The sequence below is a fragment of the Phascolarctos cinereus genome, unplaced genomic scaffold (assembly GCF_003287225.1).
Source record: "Phascolarctos cinereus isolate Bilbo 61053 unplaced genomic scaffold, phaCin_HiC Scaffold_4;HRSCAF=312, whole genome shotgun sequence".
In the NCBI taxonomy this organism is placed as follows: domain Eukaryota; kingdom Metazoa; phylum Chordata; class Mammalia; order Diprotodontia; family Phascolarctidae; genus Phascolarctos; species Phascolarctos cinereus.
In genome coordinates this window covers 566574933-566600297 of record NW_027555847.1, presented here as the reverse complement: position 1 = coordinate 566600297, position 25365 = coordinate 566574933, and the positions used below count along the sequence as shown (strand labels likewise).

The window sequence follows — 25365 nt, the reverse complement described above, 5'->3', positions numbered from 1 at the left end:
CACATAAGACTTTGTGACACAGGGGAAAATCTCTCAGTGCTCCAGGTAATGCTCTGTGATTATAAGTTGCAGGTAAGGGGCTGTCCCAGGTTGACAGAGGGAGTTTCCATACTAGGAGACTCTATATACAAGTGAAATCACAGTCTCAGTCCACAGTTCCTTTGAATTTTTGTAAAGCATTTGACAAAGCTCTTTTTACTACAGCTCTGTGTGTGTGTGTGTGTGTGTGTGTGTGTGTGTGTGTGTGTGTGTGCAGAGAGAGAGAGAGAGAGAGAGAGAGAGAGAGAGAGAGAGAGAGAGAGAGAGAGAGGAATGTAGGTTAAGAGATAATACAATTTGATGGATTTGGAAGTGGTTACATAGTTAGACCTAAAGAATAGTTTAGTCAACTTGGAAGGAGGTAGTACCTCAAGGATTTGTGCTTGGTTAGGTGCTATTTAACATTTAAAAAAGTAATTTGGATAAAGGCATAGCTAGAATGCTGATCAATGCAGGTGGCAAAAAACTGGAAAGACTAGATAACATATTAGATGACAGAGACAAGGTTAAAAATGTCTTCATTGTGCATATTGTTTTAGTATATACATATATATGTGTATGTATGCATATATGTATATCTATTTGAAATAAATGACCATATATTTGGCATATGGGTGATATATAGGCGGTATAATAACATACAAATATAATTAACAATAATTATATACATATAAACAAACATGTGACTTGACATATATACATATAGTGTTCATATGTCTATGTCTATGTGATATATATGTCTATGTGTGTATATGTGTGTATACACACACACACACATACATATACGTGAATGTGTAGCTAGGTAGCATAGTGGATAGATCACTAGGCTTGGAGTCATGACCTGAGTTCAAATCTGGTCTTAGATACTTAACAGCTGTGTGATTCTGTGACCCTGGGCAAGTTACTTAACCCTATTTGCCTCAGTTTCTTTATCTGTAAAATGAGCTGGAGCAGAAAAGTCTGTGATTCCATATCAAGTAGAGTAAGCCCAAAGTATTCCAAGGTCCTGAGCAAATATTGTAAATATTCCACCTCCTCCCCCTTCCTCCTTTCATTTAGATAATGGAAATTGAAGTAGAGAATAAATACATGGCCAAAATTATCCAAGTGAACCATGAACAGAATTAAACTTAAAGAAATAATGTTTGATTGTACACAGTAACAGCCACGTTGTGCGATGACTAACTTTGATAGACTTATCTCTTCTCAGCAATGCAAGGATCTAAGATATCTCCAGAAGTCTCATAATGGAAAATGCTATCCACATCCAGAGAAAGAACTATGGAGTTGGAATGCAGATCAAAGCATACTATTTGCTCTTTTTTTTCTTGTTTTGTTTTGTTTCTTCTTTCTTGTGGTTCCTCCTTTTGGTTCCAATTCTTCTTTACAGCATGACTAATATGAAAATGTTCAAAAAATAATGTTTGGTTCTGGTCCAGACCCATACCTCTACAGAAAGATAAAGGGGAAGGGAAAAAGAAGAGAAAGGAAGGAAATAAGCATTTATGACCTCTCCCTCTCCATATACACACATATATACATGTAAAATATATATATGTATGTATGTGTAGATGGATATAGACACTTTTCTAAGCACTTTTCTAAATATTATCTCATTTGATCCTCACAACTCTGAGAAGTAGATGTTATTATTATCCCCAGCTTACAGTTGAGGAAACTGAGGCTGACAGAAGTTAAGTGATTTGTCCAGGATTGCATAATGAGTAAGTATGTATGGTGGGACATGAACTCAGGTCTTCCTGACTCCAGGCCCAGTGCTCTAATAAACAAATATCAAGATTTCTGTTGTGTGTTAACACAGGAGCCTAGATTTGGAGCTGCAAGGAAGTGAACACCATGCAAAAGCCCACACAATAGAATGTATTGGCAAAGTAAAACTAAATGTGTATAAAAGAAGTAAGAACTTAATCCCAGCCTGTAGGAAATAGAGAAAGACCCAGTGTGAAGACTCCTAGTGAAAGGTCTAAGTAGTGTGGAGTCCCAGCAGCCCCAGTGCAGTCTTTAGCTTTGGAGTCTCTGGAAGGGGATAGAAACAGGCTTGCAGAAGAGCTCTCTGGGTAGTTTTAAGTTCAGATTCATATAACTGTAATGAAGCTTTCTGACATGACAGCAGGCTCATTTGAATATTCATGCCCATTTGGGGGATGCTGTTTGAATGTGTAATAACAGTGAAGCTTTGCATCTGTTTAGAGAAGCCTGGCTGCTTCACAATTCCAGTTTTGCATAGTGCATCTTCAGAATACATACTGCTTATCATCTAAAACCCCAAAAGGGTTGGGGAGAGCTCAGAAATTTGTGTTTATCAGGCCCTCATTGGAAAATTAAGTTGAAAAATCACATCTCACTATTAAATGAGATACAGCTCCAAGAAAAAAAAGTAAAGTAAACTTAATTTCTAAACCTAGATCATTACCCCTCTCTTCGGTGCACATCATTTCATCTGCTCTTTTTACAGAGAGGAATACTTTGATGAATCTGTGATGTCTTCACCGTACAGTAATCCCTCTGATCGTGCAAATTGCAACCTATTCATGCCTCTTCTCTCTTTTAAAAATATTTGTTTTAATTATCAAAGATCTGCTTTCTCATCTTTTCACCTGCTCCCCTCCACAAATGAGAACATTAGAAAAACAAAACCCATTATGAACATATATAGTCAATCAAAGTAAATTTCCACATGGACCATGTCAATTTTTTTTTCATTCTGCATTCTAAGTCTTTTAGTGCTCTACCAGGAAGTGAGTAGCATGTTTCATCATTAGCCTTTTGGAATCCTGGTTAGTTATTCTACGGATAAGAAGAGTTCAACACAATAGTATTTTGTTGCATTTATATACCATGATTTTTCATCCATTTCCCAATTTATGACCATCCCTCAGATTCATTCTTCTCTTAATCTACTCTCCCTCTAAATCCTCCTTTCCCTTTTCCCTTCTATTTCCCTTTTGAGTGAAATGTGTTCCTGTGCCCAACTCTGTGTGTGTGTGTGTGTGTGTATTCTTCCTTCTTTTTACCAGTTCAGATGAGAGTAAAGTTTGAGCGTCAGCCACTTCCCTCGCTGTCTCTTTTTTCATTTGTATAGCTGTCTACTTATGCACTCTGGATATGTGAAATCTTTCCTTCTCATCCTCTCCACTTGTGTTTTCTTCTTCCCCTCTCTCTGCATTCTTTCCCTTAGATCATCAAGACACAACAGAATCACTCCCAGGTGTTGTCCCTCTATGAAGACTGATGATGATTGGGTCAAAGGGAACATATCAATTATCTCCCCATATTTGAATGTAAGCAGTTTTTCTTTGCTTAGTCCTTTATCGTTATTCATTCATGTTCACATAATTTTGTTTCTCTTAACTTGTGTGTTTGAACTTTAAAGTTTTTATGCAGTTTTTATCTTCTTCAGGAATGCTTGAAAGTCCTTTACTTCATTAAAGATTCATTTTCGCCATGTTGCATTATATTCATTTTTGCCGGGGAAGTTATTCTTGGCCATATTTTTTTTTTTGCCTTCTGGAATATCATATTTCAAGCTCTTGGCTCTTTTACAGTGATGGCTGTTAAATTGTTTGTGATCCTGACTATGGTTCTTTGGTTCTTGAATCCTTTCTTTCTGGCTACTTGCAATTTTTTAAAAATTTGACCTGGTTCTGGAGTTTGGCAATGATGTTCCTGGGAGTTTTAATTTTAGGATTTCTTTCAGGAGGCCACCAGTGGATTCTATTTCCATTTTGCTCTCTGGTTCTATGAGATCTAGGTAGCTTTGAGATTTCTTGAACTATGATGTCTAGACTCTTTTTGTGGTCCTGGTGTTCAGATAGTTCAGTGACTCTTAAATATTGTTATCCTCAATTTGTTTTTGTTATGAGGTACCTTACATTTTCTCCTACTTTTCTAGCATTTGTCTTTGTTTTAATATTTCTTATTGCCTTATGGAGTCATTGGCTTCTATTTGACTCACCCTAATTTTCAGGGAGTTATTGCTTGGGCAAGGTTTTGAACCTCTTGTGCCCAGCTGTTAACTCCCTTTCCAATTCTTCCATAGCTCTTGTTTCTTTTCCAATTTTTCCCTCAAGTGCTATCATTCCACTTGTAAAACAAAAACAAAAACAAAACACCAAAAAACAAAAAACATTTTAAACAGTTTCCTAAATTCCTGCTTCATCTCTGTCAAGAATTCTAGTTGTGTTGGTGCCCAAGCTGTGTTTTCTTTAAGGCTTTACTTGTAGATGTTTTGGAGTCATTCTCTTCTGCTTTTGTGTATTAAACACCCCTGCCACCATAAGAGCTCAATATATGGGGTTCTTTTTTGTTGCCCACTCTTACAAACTACTTCCTGACTTTGGACGTGATCTTAGGGCTGGGTTCTGCTACACTTCTGGAGGGAAGGTCTGGATTTGTCCTATTGCTACTTTTTTGGGTGCATTGAGTATTATGTTATTCCAAAATCTCAGTGACTGGGGACTTGCAAATTTTTATTGGTTTTAAAGGGGTCTGATTCAGGGCAAAGTCTGATTGCTGCCCCCCTTTCCTCCCATCCCTCCCCCACCCTATGACTTAACCACCCAGGTATAAGCTCAGCAAGTTCCTGACCTAGCTTTTGGTCTGTGCTAGAGTAGACTGCTGCTGAACTCCTCTCCTATCATCTAACTGGAAAGCTCTTTTGGCTCAGAGCAGCAGAATTGTAGGCTCACCTTTGGTCTGGGATTCTTGCCTTGGTTATTCCTTAGCAGACTCGGCTAGATGCTAGAAGTAAAACTGAGACTGAATGAGTTCTGATCCACGCTACTGCTGTGGTTGCTGACTCCTGAACTTCCTACATTGCCCAGGGCCTCCTTACTCAGAACGCCATGCCCCTGTGCAGGTCTCTTTCTCAGCCTGTCCTGGATCTGTGACCTGGAACTGGGTAGCAGGCAATAAACCTGCCAGTTTATTCCTTTCCCAGTGATAGTGCCCTGCTGCTAGTCTGGAACCTCTTTTTGCTCTGGCTCACATCTTCTCCCTGGTTGATGAAGTGCTCACCTGCAGTGTGCTCCTGGCTGACCCAGGCTCCAGTGCACACCGATCTTCCTTCTGTCTCCCTCTGTTGAGCTGGGCTGCACAAAGGACTATTAGATTTCCACATCAGGATTCATTTGATGCATTTTCTAGATTAGTTTGGAGAAGTTTGTGGACAGGAGCTCACCATAGTGCTACCTACCACTGTGCTATCTTAGCTTCACTGTCCCTATCAATGGCTAATTATTTTGTACAACCCTCATCCTCAACAGATGGCCACCAGTGTGCTGGGGGCCTTTCTGCCAATCCAACCAATTAGGTTGCCACAACATTGGGCCTGGAGTCAGGAAGACCTGAGTTCAAATTTGGCCTTGGACACTTCTTAGCTGTGTTACCATGGGTAAGCCAATTAACTTCTATCTGCCTCATTTACTTCAATTTTAAAATGGGGATAACAAGAGCATCTACCTCAAGATAAGGATAAAATGAGAAAATATGTATAAAAGGCTTAGCATAATACCTGGGATGTAGTAGGTGCATTATAATTGCTTCTTCACTCCCTTTACCACCTTTTCTTCTTATACTTATCACAAATGATTTTACTTATCTAGTTTGTCTTGTATATTTCTTCATAGGTAATAGGCTACAGACTACTCATATCCCCAATGTACCTTTCCATATTCCTTTGGATGACCTAAATTTTTAATTCCTCAGAAACTATGGTATTTCATTGTCTGAATACTGATATTTAAAAATATGGGCCTAGAGGGCAGGTAGGTGGTGCAGTGGATAGAGCACTGGCCCTGGAGTCTAGAGGACCTGAGCTCAAATCTGGCCTCAGACACTTGACACTTACTAGTTATGTGACCCTGGGCAAGTCACTTAACCCCATTGCCCAGTCCCCCCCCCCAAAAAAAAACCCCTCATAATGTAAAATGCTATCCACATCTAAAGAAAGAACTATGGAGTTTGAATGCAGATCGAAGCATATTATTTGCTATTTTTTTCTTCTGTTGTGTTTTGTTTCCTCTTTCTGGTGGTTCCTCCTATTGGTTCTAATTCTTACTTAAAACATCGCTAATGTGAAAATATGTTTAATAGGAATGTGTATGTATAGCCTACATCAGATCACGTGCTAGCTTGCAGAGGGAGGTGGGGAGAGAGAGAAAAAAATTTAAAGCTTAAAAGCTTATGAAAGTGATTGTTGATAAATCAAAATAAATAAATTTAAAAAATATGGGCCTAGAACTAATTCTTCTTTTACTAGGGAAGGAGAATAAAAATGGTTGATCAGGATGCTGGACTTCTGGCTTTGGGTTCCCTTCCTTCATGACCCATTAGGGTTGCAGATAATGAAAATATATGCTGAGGGGTACCCTCTTCCTCCTCATCTTCCCTGATCCCCCAAACATCTGGTGCACGTGTAGTGAAAGAACTATACATTTCTCCCTGCTTGTCTGTTTAAAAGGAATTGATTTGTATCTTTGTTAAGCTAGTAGACAATTTCTTCTTACTTTCCGGTGGAACTGCACGAAGGAGGGGGAGATTTTGTTTCAGCTGTTGGCCATGTGAGCTGTAGCCTTCTTCTTATCCAAAGAAACTATACCCCTCCCCCTATTGCTCACTGTCCTTTCTTTGCTGTCCCTTTATCTCCCTCTCCTTATATAAAAGAAATTTTGGCAGTTGCTAAAAAACATAGAAGAAGATGATTTTCTATCTTGGGGAGTTGCTTTGGGACATTAAAAATACTATGAAATTTCCCTACATACCAGCCTGTTCTCCTCTTGCTTTTAAATTCTGGTCCTGTTCATTGCCCATCTTCAGTATCCAAATAGTCCTACTCTGATGCTTTATTGTGGCATGAAGGTGACACCAGTTTATTCTGTCATACTCTAGAAAAGCTTAGATTACACTTAACACAATAGACCAGGGCTTAAACTTTTTCCACTCTTGACCGCAGTGCTCCTTCAACTGTGGGGCTGTGACCCATAGTTAAAGAAGTGCTGCAATACCTATTTTTGCCTTCTGAGTCCAGCCTAGTTAAATGTGGAAAAACTCATTGCCATTAGACTGGCTACTTCTTGAATTATTTGCTCACAGCAATTCATGCAACAAGGAAAAAGATAAAATGGTCCTCAAGCCTGTGTGGCCTCCTTCTATTTGTGTTTCAAAAATGGCAAAGTGGTCAAAAATGGGAAAGGTGGAATTAAGAATCATAAAGATTTTAGATTATAAGAAATACTCTGTTGAAACTCTAAATGTGATATCCCTGCATAGTGAATAAGTAGTATTTATTCTACGGTAGCAAACCTTCTGGAGTTATTGCTTCTTGGGTACTAACATTCACAGGTTGGGATTCCCAGAGGGTGCAGCTGTTACTGCTTCTCATTAGGGGAAAGTTGAGCATCCCGGGGTTTCTTGTGCTGTGGCTCATCAGGTCCCAATGGTACCAACCATAGTACTGACTCCTGGAATCACTCATAGCCAGAAGTAGGTATGCTCCTCATTAACAACCAACCAGTTGAATTCCATTAGCTTACAGTAAAGGGTTTTAGTCAGAAATTATATCATAAAAAGTCACAAAACTCCCCCTCCAGTCTAGGGGCACAGTCTCTGCTTGTACACACAAGGTCCTGGGGAGAATGGGCTCAGACTTCAATGATGTGTGACAATAGGTATATCCTGATTCCTGGCCCTGGGAACCCTTTTCACCCTTTGTGGAATCCTCATGAAGTCCCATAGATAAAGCTCTCTGCTCTGAGGTTTAGTATCTTTAGTCCATAGCTGGCAATTCTCTCTGTCACGAGGGATTTTACTCCCTAAAGCTATCATAGTCTTCAGGTGATGTCTTTTCACATCCATTTGCATCAGTTTGTCATCAGTCACTACTGTTTATGCACCTAATGCTATGACTTCCAGTCTCTGGCAGGACCTCTACATCTTTCAAAATCATCAGGTTAATAGGGCCATCTCAGAATATTCATTTGACTATGTTCAGGAAAATAAATGCAAAAGAAACAGAGGCATAATGTGCTCACAGCACACGGTGACTAGGTAGTTAGGTAATGAAGCCAGCTTCCTTTCCCCTTTCCAATTTGGTAGCTCAAAATCAACCTGCCTGACTCTCCACTAAAAGGGCAAGAGACTGAAAGATGGACTCAATTTTGGCTCAGCAACTCCTGAGACATCAGTTCTTCTGGCTCCACACCATTTTCATCACCACACAGTCTGACCCCCTAAGTCACTTTCGGCCAGAAGTAAGCTCACCAGTTTTTTTTGTGGTTGTATTGTAATTAGTCAGAATATAACTGCATATGCTCTAAGGACTGATCCCCACATTGGCCAGTCCAACCCGTTATACTACAGAAGCACTAAATTATTAATCTGAACATTCTCACTATAAATGAAAGCAGAAGATGATAGAAAGTTGCAAGTAAATTGAAAGCTAGTTCAGCCCTTCTCCTTGGAGAGGTAAAGAAGCTGAAAGGATTGGTTTTATTGTGCATCCAAAGGCACATCATTTGAAGGAAACATCATTTCAATTTACTCTTGATAAACTCATATTGATTTCCTGCTTTTGGAGAGGGGGGACACTAGCTGCTGAGGGAAATAGGAAAGGTTGCATGTAGAAGATTACATGAACTGAATTTTAAAGGAAACCATGGATTCTAAAAGGCAGAGATGAGCAGGAAGCACATTCCATGCATGGTGGACAGGAGGAGTATTATTTATAAAGAAGAGTAAGAAGGGCGGTTTGGCTGGACCTATGAGTACACAAAGGGAAGTCATGTATAATAAGGCTGGGAAAGTAGGTTGGATCAAGGTTGTGGAGGGCTTTCAGTGTGAGATAGAAGAGTTTATATTTTAGCCTAGAGGAAATAGCCACTAGAGTTTACTCAATAGGAGAATGAGATGGTCTGACATGTTTTAAGAAAATCCCTTTGATACTTATGTGGAGGATGGATTGGTGAGTACAGACTTTAGGTATGAAAACCAATTAGGAAGTTACGACTACTGTGATGGCTTTGTGAATAGAGAGAATGGGACAAATGCAAAAGGTAGCTAAAATGATAAGACTTGGCAATTGACGACATATTTGGGGTAAGAATGAGGAGTTGAGCATGACTCTGAGGTTATGAACTGGAAAGATGATTAAAGTCCTTGACAGAAAAAAGGAAATTTGAAGAAAAGGGAAAAAAAAAACTGGGTTTGGAGGTAAAGATGATGAGTTCTGTTTTGTGCATGTTGAGTTTAAGATGCCCATGGTATATCCATTTCAAAATACCTGATAAGCAGTTGTTGACGTGGAACTGGACTTCGGTAAAAAGATTAGTCCTGGACTCCTGGCACTTAGCACTTAGTATGCATTTAATATATGTTTATTGAGTAATTGATTGATTTTTCAATCAATTTCAATTGTTTTCAACAAAGCAACTTAGAATCTTAGAGCTGGAAGTGACCCTCAAGACAATCTATTTTATCTCCTTCATTTTAGAGATGAGGAAATTGAAATCTAGAGAGGTTAAATGACTAGCCCGAGATCATTCATCAAGTTATTGGCTAAGCCACTAGGTTTTCTGACTTTTAGCTTAGGGCTCTTTCCATGACACCATGCTAATACTCATGATGGTTTGGTTTTGAAAGTATGTATGGATTTTCATCAGACTAATAGTGATAGCTCTATTCAATATTTTCACATAAGGTTTAATAAAATTTATACATTTTTAAATTTTTATCTTTTTTTTTTTAGGCAGTTGGGGTTAAGTGACTTGCCCAGGGTCACACAGCTAGTAAGTGTCAAGTGTTTGGTCTGAGGTTAGATTTGAACTCAGGTACTCCTGACTTCAGGGCCGGTGCTCTATCCACTGCGCCACCTAGCTGCCCCATGGTTTAATAAAATTTTAAGATTTTATCTTGCTTAAACTAACTTTCTTTATAATAGAGCTACAAAACATGGGTCTGATGAATTAATGAGTTATTTTTCCCTAATGGTGGATATCAGTAAGTCAAAGTTATTGATGGCATTAAGACCTATCTACAAGAGGACTTGAAAAATGGTACATGATCCCTCTGGCCTCTTTGTGTTCTGGCTGATCTTGCCTTAGTAACTAGCATTTCTGAAAAATTGAAATACACTCTGTCTTTTGGCCCAGACCTAATTATTTCATTAATGTTGTGAACTCTCAGGAAATTCCCTCTATTAATGATCAGCAACTATTCTGCAACTCAGAGCCTTCTAAAATGCTGAAAGGTTAAATAATTTATCCATGGTCACATTGCCAGGATGCATCAGTGACAGAGGTTGAATTTAGTCTTTTTTACTTCAAAGCAAGCCCCCTATTCACTATGCCATACTGCCTCCTTACATATCTTCTAAAGGCAGTTGTAAGGTAAAAGGAAATGAGAATTTTGCCCATAAATCACAGCCTATATTAGAATATGCCCTTTAGTGTTTTATACAGGTATAGGCATTTTAATTTGTTTCTGTTTTTTTTTGAATAGTTAAATTATTTAAACTATTAAAAAGACATGTGTTCTCCATATATTGGCATTATGAAAACTATATTAGGTCCAGTGAGGCAATGATCTAAATACAAATTATATATTCATTTTATTTAATATCATACTGGGTTGAAGGACATTGCAAGGCAATAAATTTTTTTTTTTAAATCATGAAACTAAGAAAGGTGATGGATTGAATCAACCATTTAATGACAGACTAGACACACTAATTAAAGAAAGGCCATGCACTGAGTTTACAGTGTAACAATCAAACAGGTGAACTAATTAAACTGTTATGCTGGTTTAACTTCTAATTTTTATCAACAATAACAAACTTTGGGTTAGAGCATCCTGAGACACCTTATTGTTGGAAAGAAAAGCAACAGTCAAGAGATTTGATTTTGCAATCTTGCAAACAGGTATACCCCCAGAGTACAAGATGATACTACCTTCATTTGTTTTTATAGGAATGACAGACTGTTAAAGACATTGGTCAACTGGTAATTTTGTTTTTTGGGCAAGGCAATCAGGGTTAAGTGACTTGCCCAAGGTCACACAGCTAGTAAGTGTTAAGCATCTAAGGACATATTTGAACTCAGATCCTCCTGACTCCAGGGCTAGTGCTCTGTCTACTGTGCCACCTAGCTGCCCCTCAATTGGTAATTTTTTAAAAAAAGTTTTTAGAAGGGTACCTAGCAGCTGTTAGAGCATGAATAAGTATTATGTCTTTAAATAACGTCTTTTTTGAGCCTATCTTTCAATACCCAGGGTTCTATTCATTCTCCAAGAACCTGGTTTCAGCCTGTCCCACATGCAGCCCTAACCATCAACTTTGTAAAAGTGTGTTTAATCACTTTAATCCACATTCTCCTTCTGTAAACTCAGAAATCCCCTTTACGTAGAGCAGAGAATACCATTATGACTACACCTGGATGCGTCTGAATCAAGCATTTTCATGTATGCTGTATTTCATTAGATTATAAGCTTCTCAAAGGCAGGTATCTCATCTGCTGCCTTTGATTCTAAGAAAATTGTCTAGGTACCTACTGCTCAAAAATATTTTCTCAGTAAAAAAATGTTTAGAAAATCAGAATATTAAGAACTACTGGCATTTCAATTTTCTTTCTTACTGAAGTACATTCAGTCAAGTCAATAAGCTTTAAATAAGCTTATTGGGGATACAAAGATACATATATATAAAGAAAGGCATATATACAGGTATGTGGGGATATAAAGATATAAAGAAAGGGATATAAAGGAAGGCAAAATATAAGTCCCATTCCTCAAGGAGCCCAAAGTCACAGCTGAGACAATATACAAACAAGGTACAAACAAGTTTGATACAGGATGAATAGGAAATAATCAACAGAGGGAAAGCACTAGAATTAAGAAGGGTTGTAAAACACTTCTTGAAGAAGGTGGGATTTTAATTGTGAAATGAAGGAAGCCAGGGAAGCTGTGAGGATAAAATGGAATATTTACAAACCTTAAAGTACTGTATAAAAGCTATTATTATTAGGTAGGTGATATTATTTATTAACCTCATTTTATAGATAAGAAAACTAGTCTCAAAGAGGTTAAATGACATGCCCAGTGTCATACAGCTAGCAAGTATTGTCAGGGTACGAACCTAGGTCTCCCTGGTTCTATGTCCAGCACAGTATCCATTATGCCATGCTGCCTACCTCCAAACAAATTCCCCAAATAGGACTGTGTTAAGATCTTGTGTTAAGGTTGAAACAACTGAGGAAGCCATCTCCTGTTCTTCCCTCACACTGTGGTTGCCTTGGGATAGAAAAGTGGGAGACCAAAGCTAAAGAAGCTGCCCTTTAGATGATCATGCATCTCTGTGATAACTCACCCTCAAATCACTTACATTCATAGAGTAAGGAATTATTTATTTTTCTGAGATTTGGTTGTTGTTTCTATTATATAATTAACTATTGAATGATACACATACCAGACATAAACTCTTGGAAAACCTCATAAGTGTTAAGTCATACATTGCCTTGAAGCTTTCCTAACTTCTTGTAATACAAAACTCACTCCGAAGAAACAGTTCACTGAAGTGAACATTTTTTTCATAATGTCATTACACCATAGCATAAAAAGCATTCTAACTACATGCCATGAAATTAAAACAACAGACCATGACTCACAGTGAATCATGGCTTTATCTTATATTTACAAAGATTATTTTTTTATAAGTAACACATATTTATAGAAAAAATAATGAATGCCAAATCTTTCAAATACTTATGATGATTAAAGAAGTCCTTTCATTTACACCAGCAGTACTTTGGGAGCTAACAAATAAAACCAGAACACAGAGATTGGGAAATGCAGAAATCATGTTTAAATGGATGACGGCCAGGTGACAGACTAAATCATATAGATTTACCTAACTTTGGAAATCTTGACTGTCTGTATTCTAGAATCCCAGGGATATCATGGTGGTATGGGATTGGGGAGAGAAATCTATCATTTTTGAAAATTTAAAAGCTTATGGAATTTTTAAAAGATTTTTAAGAGCCAACACATTGTTACTATTTAAAGGGGGAGAAAAGCAAATCTGGCAATTAGACCTGTAAACCTAAATCCTAAACCAATTGGAGGCAGTTTTAAGGTGGGGTGGTGGTACCAAAAATCATCTGTTAAATCCTTGAAGAGAATACGGTACTAGTTACCAACCAGAATGACTTCATAAAGATCACGGTCTGTCATGCTAATCCAAATCCCATTTAAGATACAAATGACTGAGCTGTTAAGAGTCTATACAACATGTAATTTATATTGACTTTGGCAAATTTCATTAAGGGCTAATAATAAAATACTTCTTAGTAAGTCACTTGGCATTATAGACTTGGAACTGGATGGATCTGAGATACAATGTCCTCATTTTCCAGATATGGAAAATGAGGCCTAGAACTTAAGCTCAAGGTGGATTTGAGACTCACAATCCAGTGTACTTTACACTATATCATACTCAGCAAATATATTAAAGACCACAATAGAGCGTTTTTGGTGACTCTACCTCAAAATTCAGGGATTGGATAGGAGAGATATTGGCGGTATTTTGGGAAGGGTAATCTCTAGCTGAGTATCACTGACATTTTCATCATAATCTAAGTCACTGGCAAGAATGCCTATTAAGCCATTTGGAAGATGCCACCTTCCAGGGTGAGAAACATGGGAGATTGAATCAAATTTAAGTAATCTTGATAAATAGTATAATCAAATAAAAGCAACAATTTATTAAGTACCTGCTATATATAAGCACCTACAGTGCTAGGTTCTAGGATTTAAAGACAGTAGCTCCTTTCTCAAGGAGCTCACTCTCACATATGCTGCTATAACCTATAAACAAGTAATGCTAAGTAATTCAGGGAAGGAGAAAACACTAACAACTGAGATTTAGGGAAGCTTTATGGAGAAGGTGGCACCTAAGTTGAAAGAAGAGAACGATTCAGAGCAAGAAAAGCTGAGTGTGGAATTGAGGGATCAGTAGAGTGGCTGAAGAAGGGAAAATCAACTGCTCAAACACACCATAGGGAAAATGGGCTATGTGCTAAAAAAAGAAGCAGAGAGAAAATCTAAAAATTATAACGGGTAACAGTGATGTGATAAGAACACAGTTTCAAACAGGTGTGGTTCTAAAAGGAAAGAATGGAATGAAGTATTTAAAGAACCATGAGGCAATCCTCCACTAAACTGGCCAAATTTAACTCCTTAACAATGCAAAAAAGAGAACAATAATGCAAACAAGATTACAGGAGCAATTTTTAACCTACTTGAATAAGAAAATGTTTTCTAATATTCAGAACTATCTGTTTGCAAAGAGGCATTTAATATTAAAATTATAAATAATCTTAATTATTCATTAAAGTAGTTATGGTAAGACTGCTACTTGACAACAATTTGTAAGTCTAATTAGTGTTATTGTAGGTAATGACACAACTGTATTTCTTTAAAAATATTCTATCTTTTAGATTATGACTTCATATTAGTGTTTCCCATAATAAGTCTGATTTCATGAGGCTTTACCATATAGGAAAGCTGTGAAAGGGCAGAACAATTTAATTTAAGCAATTAGGCTTGGTAAAAGAAAGAATACTTTGACATAGGCAATTGAATCTCTACAACAGGTTATTGAAGATTTGTGTAATCAGCTTTTTTATTAGGCACTTTTTCCCCAGAAGGGCTGTTTTATTTATCCATCTTCTAAGGCAAGAAGGGTGGAAAGATGATTTTTCAAGGTTCATTTACAAAACAATATGTTAAATTTACAAACATATGTGTTAAAAGTTATCTTGCTTCTTAATATGGCAATTAGATCAATTTTGAAAGATTGGAATTGACCTTTTCAACCCACAAGTGACTAATTTTGAAAAAGGTAAAAATGTGAAATATTGGATGATCAGTTGTTACAACTTTCCCATCCATTAAGTAGCCATCATCAGAAACTTAGTGATAACTGTTGTAATAACTGACAGTGTTAATAATCATACCCAATCTATTGCTAAGGCCTGTTGATTTTGACTTTGCAACGTCCCTCAAATATCCATCACTTCTTTCCTCTGACGTTGCCATCACATTGGCGCAAGTCCTCATTACCTCATGGGTGGACTACTGCCATAGCTTGCTGGTGGGTTTGTCTGCCCAATCTCCTCACTCCAGTCCATCCTCCATTCAGCCACCAAAGTGACTTTCCAAAACCACAGGTCCAACCACGTCAACCTCCCTCTTCCCTCTTAATAAACTGTAGAGGCTCTTTAACCTATAAGATCAAATATAAAATCGTCTGGCATTCAAAGTCCTTCACAACCTAGTCCTACCCATCCTTCTAGTCTTTTTACACCTTACAGTATCTACATACTGTGATATTGGCCCTCCTGACTGTTCCCTGAGCATGACATACCATCTTATCTCAAGGCAATTTTTCTGGTTGTCTCCCATGCTCTCCCTTCTCATCTCTACTTCCTGGTTTCCCTGGTTTTCTTCAAGTCCCAGCAGAACTCCCACTTTCTACATACAGAAAGCCTTTTCTAATCCCTCAACTCTAGCGCCTTTCCTCTCAATTACTTATCTTGTATATAGCTTGTTTGTCATATACAATTTTGCTTGTTGTCTCCTCCACTAGATTGTGAGCTCCTTGAAGGCAGGGGCTGTCTTTTGCCTTTTTTTTTTTGTATCCCCACTGCTTAGCACAGTACTTTGTATATGGAAGGCGTTTAATAAATACTTATTGACTGACATCTAAGAAGCATGTGTGAAAGAATGTAGAAGAGAGTTGATTTGATCAACATTATTTGTATTGGGAAATCAAATTTATACTGGTTATTTTAAATAGGTTTTGGTCATATTTTAGACATTTGAAAAGCTGATTAATAATTAACAATTAAAAGTAAATGGCTAAAAAGTCAGATTACTCTAAATATAAGTAAATTCTAAGTGGTATATTTTTGGACTTAGATTTTAATGGATAGAATCCTGGGCTTGGAGTTAGGAACACCTACTTAAGTTTCATTCCTGGCTGCTGATACCATTTATGAGCTGTGTTGCCCCAAGCAATTCTATTAAATATCTCACTGCAGTACTGGCTTTGTAATAAGAGAACCTAGGTTCACATTCCACTTCTGATGCTACTTGTGTGACCTTGGACAAGATGCTGAGTTTCAGCCTTAGTTTCTCATCTGAAAAAAGAGGGAGTTAGATTAGATGTCCTTCCAGTTGTGGCTCTATGATACGATGAGCTTATCTACTAAGAAAGGCTGCGATCTATTGGTGGATACAATTCCCTGTCTTTATACTGATATTTTAATACTATAAAATATCAATGATTCCATCTACACTTCGGTAAATAACAGTTCTTTATGACTCACGGTGGCAAACCTTCACCCTGCCTCCATCACAATCAACATTACCTGGTGGCAACCTTTCTGATGATGTGACACTCCAAACATAATGAGGATGGCACCAGGCCCATAGGCATAGCCCTTCCCCCATGTTAGGACCTGACAGAGTTTGTACGCCCCCCCGGCATCACCTTCAAAAACTCAGGGTCATCCCAAAGCTGCATCCCCATTTTAATGACACAGTAAAATAGCATTTTAGTGGAGGTTGTTGTACCTAAAACAGCACATTAAATAGCCTAGGAAATTTTTTTCTACTATGTAACAGCCTGTATATATTTTTTGTATACATGAAAAATAAACCAAACTTTCAACTACTTTAGCTTCACCACACCTTTTATTGTTTCAAAGCTGACTCACATTTTGTGAGAAAAGTAAACTATAATCATTTTGAGACAAACTTTTTCTACCTTAGTTAAGTGAATGAGCCCTTCTGGGATAATTTAACTTTTCAGAACCATTCTGGTGTGCAGAAATAAACCTTCCATTGATATGCACTTAACTGTTGCATAAAGGTCACTCCTATGGATATCCTAGGCATATTTCACAGAGTAATTAAAAGGCATGCTGTCATTGGAAAATAGATTTTTAAACTACAACTGAGAGAAAAATCTCCCAATTTTTTGTTTCATTAAAGACAATCTAATTTCCATTTTCAACTTTAATACATAATTATATTAAGACATTACAAATCATTAAATATATTTTTATTTAAAATAATCATTCTTCTAAGACTTTAAAGTATAAATTTGGTCATCAGTATCATAATAATAGAAAAAAATCAATTTTAATAACTCAAACCAAATAACCAAACAATAAAGACAAGACAACCTACAAATTCCATATCAATGGTATTTTAGATATGACATAAATACGCTATCCAAACTGGTCTTGGTCTTGGTCTTGATCTTGCAATGTCCCATTTCCAGTGGAAATTCTCAATAAGCTGCCAAGTACTTCAGTCCTTCATCTTGATATTTTATTCTCATAATGTGCTACACACTGGCTTTGCTGAATGTTTCAAAAGTAAAGTGAATTCAAGTGTTCTGAAGACAAGGTTGATTTCATATAAAAATGTTTTGTATTTAAGCCACAATGCACAGCTTGTCCTCTACTCCTTTGGTTTTTATAAAGATCCCTTTGGAAAGTGAATTGAAAATTGTTCCCTTAAAAAAGTTCCATTTCAGACAGTGTAAATTACTGCCTACACTGTTTGTGCCAACGTCCTTGTCTTTCCGTCTTCCAATTTTCTATTTAACAGACTATGCAGTGACGGGAGCTTGATTTTGTCCATATTTTTGCTGTAAACATTTAGAAATATACCAAGTACAACTACTAAACCAGACCAAACATACCTGAGAGGGAAAAAAAAAAGAGTAAAAGCATATCAATGTAACAATTCATTGTAAACAAAGGAACTTGGCTATACACACAATAACCTTCAATGACACAAGTTTAACTAAATTACTATATTATTTGATATCATCATTACATATTTGTTATTACTTTTATTAAACAGTATCTTCAGGGGAGTGGAAAAAGCACTGGATTATAAGTTCGTCAACTTTAGAAGCTGTGTGACTTTTGATAAGTCATTTGCCAACCTAGGCCTCGGTATCTTTTTGTGTCTATTGAGGGGTTGGGCTTGCACCAGAAAGACCAGAATTTAAGAATACCTCAAAGACCAAGTGGTTTCAACTCGTGTAGTACATTTTTTTTAATTCATAAAGCGAAGAAAATAGAGACAGTAGATGAAAATCTGTATTTCAAAGTAAAATTATAATTTTTTGGTGTCTGAATTCATGTGTCTGGTTCTTTTAGTGCTCTAGGTCCTCTAGCTTCAGTTCTAAAATTACATTGACTTCACTTACTGAGATATCTACTGTACTGGAATTTTTCTCTTATTTCTAGAGAAAAAACACTTTTTGTTTTTCAGTGCAACATTTAATAAATTTTGAACTTTTCAGAATAATGGTTCAAAGTTCAAAACCCGAACTTTCCAGGAGGTCTGGAAAATATAATCAAAGGATGTGTTATGGCCTCAGAGACTGGAAATTGGTCATGGGTCATTTACAGACCCTAAAAAATCTACTAGATGGGAGAATAAAAGGCATGACAGAAGGTATCTCTAGGAAACAATGAGAAACCAAGGAAATTCCCATACATTGTATGCTTTAGCTATTTTGTCCAACAGGTCTGTGTTTGTGTTAACTTACAATTGAAGAGCAACAAGAAAACTTGTATTTCTGCATAGAAAAAATATGTATGAGGGCAGCTAGGTGGCATAGTGGATACAGAGCCAGACCTGGAGTTAAGAAGACTCATCCTCCTGAGTTCAAATCTAGCCTCAGACATTTACTAGCTGTGTGATCTGGGGCAAGTCATTTAACCCTGTTTGCCTCAGTCTCTTCATCTGTAGCATGATGGAAATTCATTCTAAGGTAACTGAGACAGATTTAAAATTCAGGCGCGAGTATGATGTCGAGGAGTTGCAAATTGCATCTTCTTCTGAGTAGGTTTAAGACAATGCTAACTCCAAGTAGGATCAAGGATCACTGATTTCATTGGTGTAGGTGATTCCTACACTGACTATACAACAACACATAACTTGAGGCCAGCCTGGGGATAAACTTCTCTTGGTTGGGCCTCAGACAACAGATAAAAACCCCTAAGAAATGCCAGAGCCTGTACTTTGCTGGCTCAGCCTTCAAAAGCTTAGGACTGCCAACACACCACAATGAAGTATTAAAAAATGACTGTAATGAAAGATGGGCATGTATTCTATATGACAGAGATCTAATACCAAGTCAATCTTTTAGGCACTTCTACATGATTTCCCTGGACTGGGAAGAAAAATCCTGAGTTCTTGCTTTAGAAAACAAGCACTTATTCCCAGTAATACATACAGCATAAACTACTAGCCTTCAGGAATTAAAGTTATGCTCACTACTTTAAATAGAATCCATTTATACAAAAAGTGAATTAAGGTAGTACCTACAAGAGTGGTAATAAGAGGTTCAAGCAAAAGAGTTCACTATAAAATCCTTTCTAAAGCATAATAAAACACTATTAAAATTAAGACATCAAAGAAATACAGAAAAAGTAAAAAAACCTAGAGTTAATGTTATTTTAGGGGAAAATATGTACTATACTACACAGAAGCTGAGAAAACCATAGAAGACAAAGTACTTACTGAAATGTGAATGGCTTTGCAAAGAATATAAAGGAAAGCACAATGGTCATTGCTTTTCTTCCTGTTGTTACTGGAGGAAAAACAAAGGATTAGTTTAACATGCACCCACTTTCTTACCAATGTCTTACAAGACTTTCACTGAAACTGTTATAACAATACAAAACACAAACTTAATATAATGAGGCATCTGACAAGGTCTCCGTTGAATGATAAATATAATAGATTTCTTTCTTCTATATGACCCGTGAATATTCACTCTAAAATACAATTAGATGATTATGAACATTTAAAAATATCATCTATTTAGTTCTATGTGATGTTACTTGAAATAAAATAGATATTTTGACAGGAAAAGAATTATTGATATGGAAGTCATCTCTGAGTCAGCTATTTGTACACAATCAGAACAGTGATTCAGAACTAACAGCGGTATTAGTAAAAAAAAAGCAACAAGAAGAAAAATAGGAAAAAAAAGATGCGAAGTTAAAGTCTGAAATCACTTAACTATTAAACAAACAAGCAAATGGAAAATTTAAAAATAGGAAATGGACCACAGAAATGACATCATGATAATTTCTTCCAGAAGTTAAACCAAGTAAATTGTGACGACAGATTAACTGTGACCATAAAATAATAGTGACAATAAAGAGACCATTGATAGGCTGAATAGACTGTGGTCTATGAATGTAATGTAATAAGAAAAATCCACTATGAAGAACTGAGAGAAACTTGGGAACATTTTCATGCATGAACTGACACAGGAAGAGGTAGGCAAAACCAAGAGAACAATTTATATGATTGTAATAATGCAAAGGAAAACAACGAGAGAGTTTTCTAGTATCTGGTCAATGCAGAGAACAATCTTTGGTCTTCTTCCTCTCAGCAGACAGGAAAAGGTGGTCAGATCTACCCTGTAATGAAGCCTACACTGTCAGACATGGACAATGTCTTTGTTTTGCTTGTCTTTAATTCTTTGTTAGAATTGTATAACAAAAAGGGTAGAAGATAGATTGGGAAATGATGTTAAAAAAACCAATAAAACTTTTTTAAAAAAGCTCTGCCTAGGAGCAGCCCTATCTATGGGTAGACAAAGACATTATCAACACAGCTGAAATCCTCTTACTTACTGAAGTAGCCAGGTTTTGTGTGATCCTAACTTTTGATTATGACATTTCTGGGACTTTTCCTTTTCAGGTTCCTTTCAAAGGTGATCAGAATGTTCTTTCTATTTTTATTTGCTTTCTTGCTACTTTATCGATCTGGGCATTTTTTTCATTCATGATTTATTGAAATACAGAGTTCAGGCTTTTAAAAATTATGTTTTTCAGAGAGTTCAATGACTTAAAAATTATCTCTTTGATCTATCACTTGTTTTTGATACCAGATAATTTACATATTTTTCCTATTTTTTCAACCTTTTGATTTTGTTCTAATGCGTGTTGCTGTCACATGGAGTCATGGGTTGTTGTTTTCCTCTAGTTTTCAGTTATTCCATTTCTTGGGTACAGTTGACTGTTTGCTCTTTTAAGCTAATTTACTCTTTCAGTTCTTTCCTCCAAAGATTCAAATATTTTACTTCATATTTTTTAATATCTTGCTATTTTTTTTCTTCCTGGCACTCATGTAGTCACTGTGGAAAAATCCATTTTTTTTTAAACCTTTGAATCTGCAGTTGTATGGAGTTACTTGTTTCTTTTTGGGGAACTCTAGATTTGAAATATATATTTTTTTAAATTTCGGTTGCATTTTCCTTGATTTACTCATGTCTCCTTTCCTAGTTCTGGGATTGAGCACTGTACCCTTCCCACCCCCTTACCCTTCTCGGAAGGGTGGTGAGATTTGATAGTTCTTACTCTGGGTTCTTGTTTTAACCTTCACCTTCTGGGTCCCATCCCACACCTGGGTCCTTGAAGTTTAAAGCATTAGCTTTTCAGGGGCCTCTTTATAGGATTTTGAGGCTGGGGACCTGGGGTACCCCAGTCCGAGAATCGTGCTGGTGCCAGCCTGCTACCGCTTCCTGGGGTTTTCTGACTGGCCTGGTGGTTGGTTCCCAGAGGAGCCCTTTGCTCTTGTTGCCTCTGAACACAGAGTCTTGCAGGTTATATGTGTTCCCTCTCTGCTCATGTTCGGGCCTGCTTCTCCTATTGCTTGTAGGCTTCTGGCTAACTTTTCGTAAGGTCCTAGAGTGGGAGAAATCATCGCAGTTTCTCATTGGATTTCTTGATCATTATTTGGTGTAGTGCAAGCTGTGGGATTTAGCTGTAGTAAGTATGTGGGAATTGGACAGTTTGCCTCCTGTTTAGATAGCCATTTTGTCAGGAGATCAAGACAAATTTTTCATCAAATTTGGGAATAAGAAAGAAGAAAAGGACCCATATGTACAAAAACATTTATAGTAGCTCTTTTCCTAGTAGCAAATTATTGGAAAGTGAGGGGATGCCCCATTAATTGGGGTATGGATTCCGAGAAGCCTGTGAAGAACTGTATGAACTAAACATAATTTTAATTAAATTAACTAACTTGAGTGCCCGCTGATGGGTTAAACATATTGTGGTCCATGAATGTAATATAATAAGAAACAGGCAAAGTGAAGTGAGCAGAACCAGAAAAACAATTTATACAATGATTATAATACTGTAAAGACAAACCACTTTTGAAAGACTTAGGAATTCTTATTAATACAGTAACCTACCACAATTCTAGAGGACTCATGGTGGAACATGCTACCTACTTCCACGATAGTCTTGAGTACAAAGTAAAGCATTTTTTGGGGGGGAGGGGAGCAAGGCTAATGTGGGAATTTGTTTCCCATACACATTTTTTAACAGGCTTTGTCCTTGAGTCCCTTCTCTCCTCACTCAATACTCTCTCTCAGTAATTTAATTCACAGGAACATAGATTTAGAGCTGGAAGGGTGGAAGGGCCCTCAGAAATTGTTTAATCCAATCCGTTTCCCACTTATTCCCAGTTTTATAGTTGAGGAAACTGAGGTCCCAGGCAAGTTCTTTGAATTCTGCAAGGTCACAAAGGAAGCGAATAGTAGAGCAGAGATTTCAACCCCGGTTCTTGGACTCTAAGTCCCATGTTCTTTCTACTGAACCACATTCATACTTCACTCAGCTTCAATTAACACCTGTATGCAAACGACTCAAAAAATCCAAGGTTGGCCTTGATTTCTCTCCCAACAGCCAAATCGAGACCCACATTTCTAAATGCCTATAGAACTTCACTGACTGGGTGTCCTACTGGAACCTCAAACTCAACATGGCTTAAGTTGAACTTATAATAGCTCTCCTCCCAAACCTGTCCTTGTCAGATTTGACTATTTCTTTAGTGGTACCATTGTCAACCAGTCTCTCATGTTTGAAATATTGCTACTGCCTTCTCCCTCCACCATTCATACCCTAACAGTGACTGAGTTCTCTGATTTCTTCTTCTGCAGTATCTCTTACTCCTATGCCCTATTCTTTGCTGCTGGTGTCACCACATTAACACAGGTCCTCATTACTATCTACCTGGGTTATTTTAATGGCCTCTTCCAGAAGTAAGCTCCTATTCTACTTTACTTCCTTCTCTACTTGCTCCCCTTTAGGTATCATCCTACACTGCCAATTTTATTTTTTACATGCTTTTCCTCTGGCTCAAAAATTTTTAAATGCTTCCTTAATGTCTGCCACATGTATACATATATATGTGTGTACACACACACTCCTTTGCTTGACATTCAAGGACGTTTATAATCCAGGACCACCCGACTTTAGATTCTAGACTTATTCTTCTCCACCTACTCTGTGCTCTACTCCAGCTTTTAGGTAGGATGTCTCGTTGTTTTCTATCTCTATGTCTTTGTTCATGTTGAATTGGTCTACACCTCAACTCTTTAACAAAATGCTACCCCTTCTAGGAATAAAATTTCCAAAGCAGGTAATGACCTTTTCTATCTTGGCCATATAGCACTTCTTGCACTTTTTAAAAATATATTTATAATCAATTATTGGCCACTTAATGCTAAGTTCAACTGCTATATGCTGTAGAGATTTGTATCTCTCTATTAGTCTTTGGCCACCATGAAGCCAGGGATTGTTTATTTCTGAACTCTGTATCTTCCCTAACTCCTAGAGCTTCCTGCTCTGCATATAGCAGGTACTTTATAAAAGTTTGCTGAATAGAATGACAAACTGGTATTCAATAACGTAGGCAAATACATGCTCAAAAGTTTTAAAAGCAAATAAAACATTCCCTATGAATTTTAAGTAGAGTGGCAAACTCTTTAACTATAGCCATTTCTCAGCAACATTTTGTACCCTAAAATTTTTATGATGATAATTCCATATAAAAATTTCTAACTGCAGAACATTCCTTGCTTACTCATGGTGTGTACCCAATAATTACTTATTTTAAGGTTAAGTAGTGTTTTGTAATATTGTCTGAATTTATGTATATTAGAAAAAGATTTTTTCCATTATATGGAAAAAGCAAAATAAAAAAGCATAGTTTTAATTAGAAAATTGAGTTTACAGATGAATAATTTAAAAACACTTAAATTACTTCAGTTTTTTAATTAGTATTATTTCTACTGTTTCACCAAATCAGTTATTAATTAAAATATTTATAACTATTTCCTAAGTTAAATGCCTTTTGTTCTTTTTTTCCAATTAAGTTTGATAAGTTCTCATTTTCCTAATAGAAATACAATTTTCATTAAACATTTTCACCAGTCCCCACACTCAATAGGAGGTTGGAAGGAAATGCGGAAACAAAGGAATATTGCTTCACAGCACAATAAACATCTTCCAATTTCTGTATTTTTAAAGGACTGAATTAAAATTTAAGATCAGAGAGAGAAAAACTAGGAAAAGTTTCATATAAAGGTATATTTTTAAGATTGATTAAATATTACTTTACTGAATTGAAATGAAAACAAATTATAGAAATAAACTAAAGACTAGTTTTTCTTATTATTAAGTAAATTTTTTTGCTGAGTTTGTGTGTATATACATGGATGTATAAATGGATATTTGTGCAAATATACACATACATACTTATTTTCCACGTGCATATACGCACACATATATACACAACTATGTGTAGGCATAAATATATACAGAGGCATCTTTCATGACTTCCATAAATGTAGATGAGGAAAATGTATTAATAATTTCAAAAAAATTTAGACCCAAGATTGCTAAGCTTATTTTGAAGAAAGAAATAATCAAATACTCAAAGAAGTCTATGATCTCATCTATGTGGATGCTTCTTTTAACAATACACACAGTAAGTCATCCATGGCTGCCCATCCTGTGCAACTCTTGCCTATGTCATCCCCTATGGCCTTCTTCTGACATTATGGGGAGCAAGGAGGCTATATAATATGCCCTGCTCCTACATGTTTAGCCCATCTTCTGTTTGATCATACATTTCTTTGCTGGCATCCTTTATTCTAGTTCTCCCTCATAATTCCTTGTTTATAGAGTGTCATTCTCCATTCACGTACATGACTGCATTTTTCTATTGCCCTCTGCATAAGGCTTAACTTGCATTCATCAGAGACCACAGTGTTCAATGACGTGCAGCCATACAATAACATTAGAATGATGATTATATTAAAAAATGGTCCTTTATTTTAGGGAGAAGCTTAGGGTAAAACTTTTGCAATTTCCCATAGGTAATCCAGCCCACTCCCTCCTTATAGTCAATGCTAAGCCT

At 36.8% G+C, this 25365-nt stretch overlaps 1 protein-coding gene across 5 annotated transcripts in view; it reads right to left on the bottom strand.

The window, feature by feature from the left end:
- Positions 1–16784: 16784 nt before the first annotated feature.
- The window catches only part of SLC35B3 (solute carrier family 35 member B3), a 55793-nt gene continuing 47212 nt past the window's right edge, over positions 16785–25365 (bottom strand). For 4 of the 5 annotated variants that reach the window (XM_021009899.2, XM_021009897.2, XM_021009898.2 and 1 more), the window contains exons 9-10: positions 19660–19729; positions 16785–17821 (exon numbers count right to left, since the gene is read on the bottom strand). In XM_021009899.2, coding sequence (XP_020865558.1) covers positions 17671–17821; positions 19660–19729 — 221 coding nt within the window. In that variant the 3' untranslated portion in view covers positions 16785–17670. Of the gene's footprint in view, positions 17822–19659; positions 19730–25365 lie in introns of those variants that run through there. The other variant, XM_078153622.1, reaches the window with a different exon arrangement.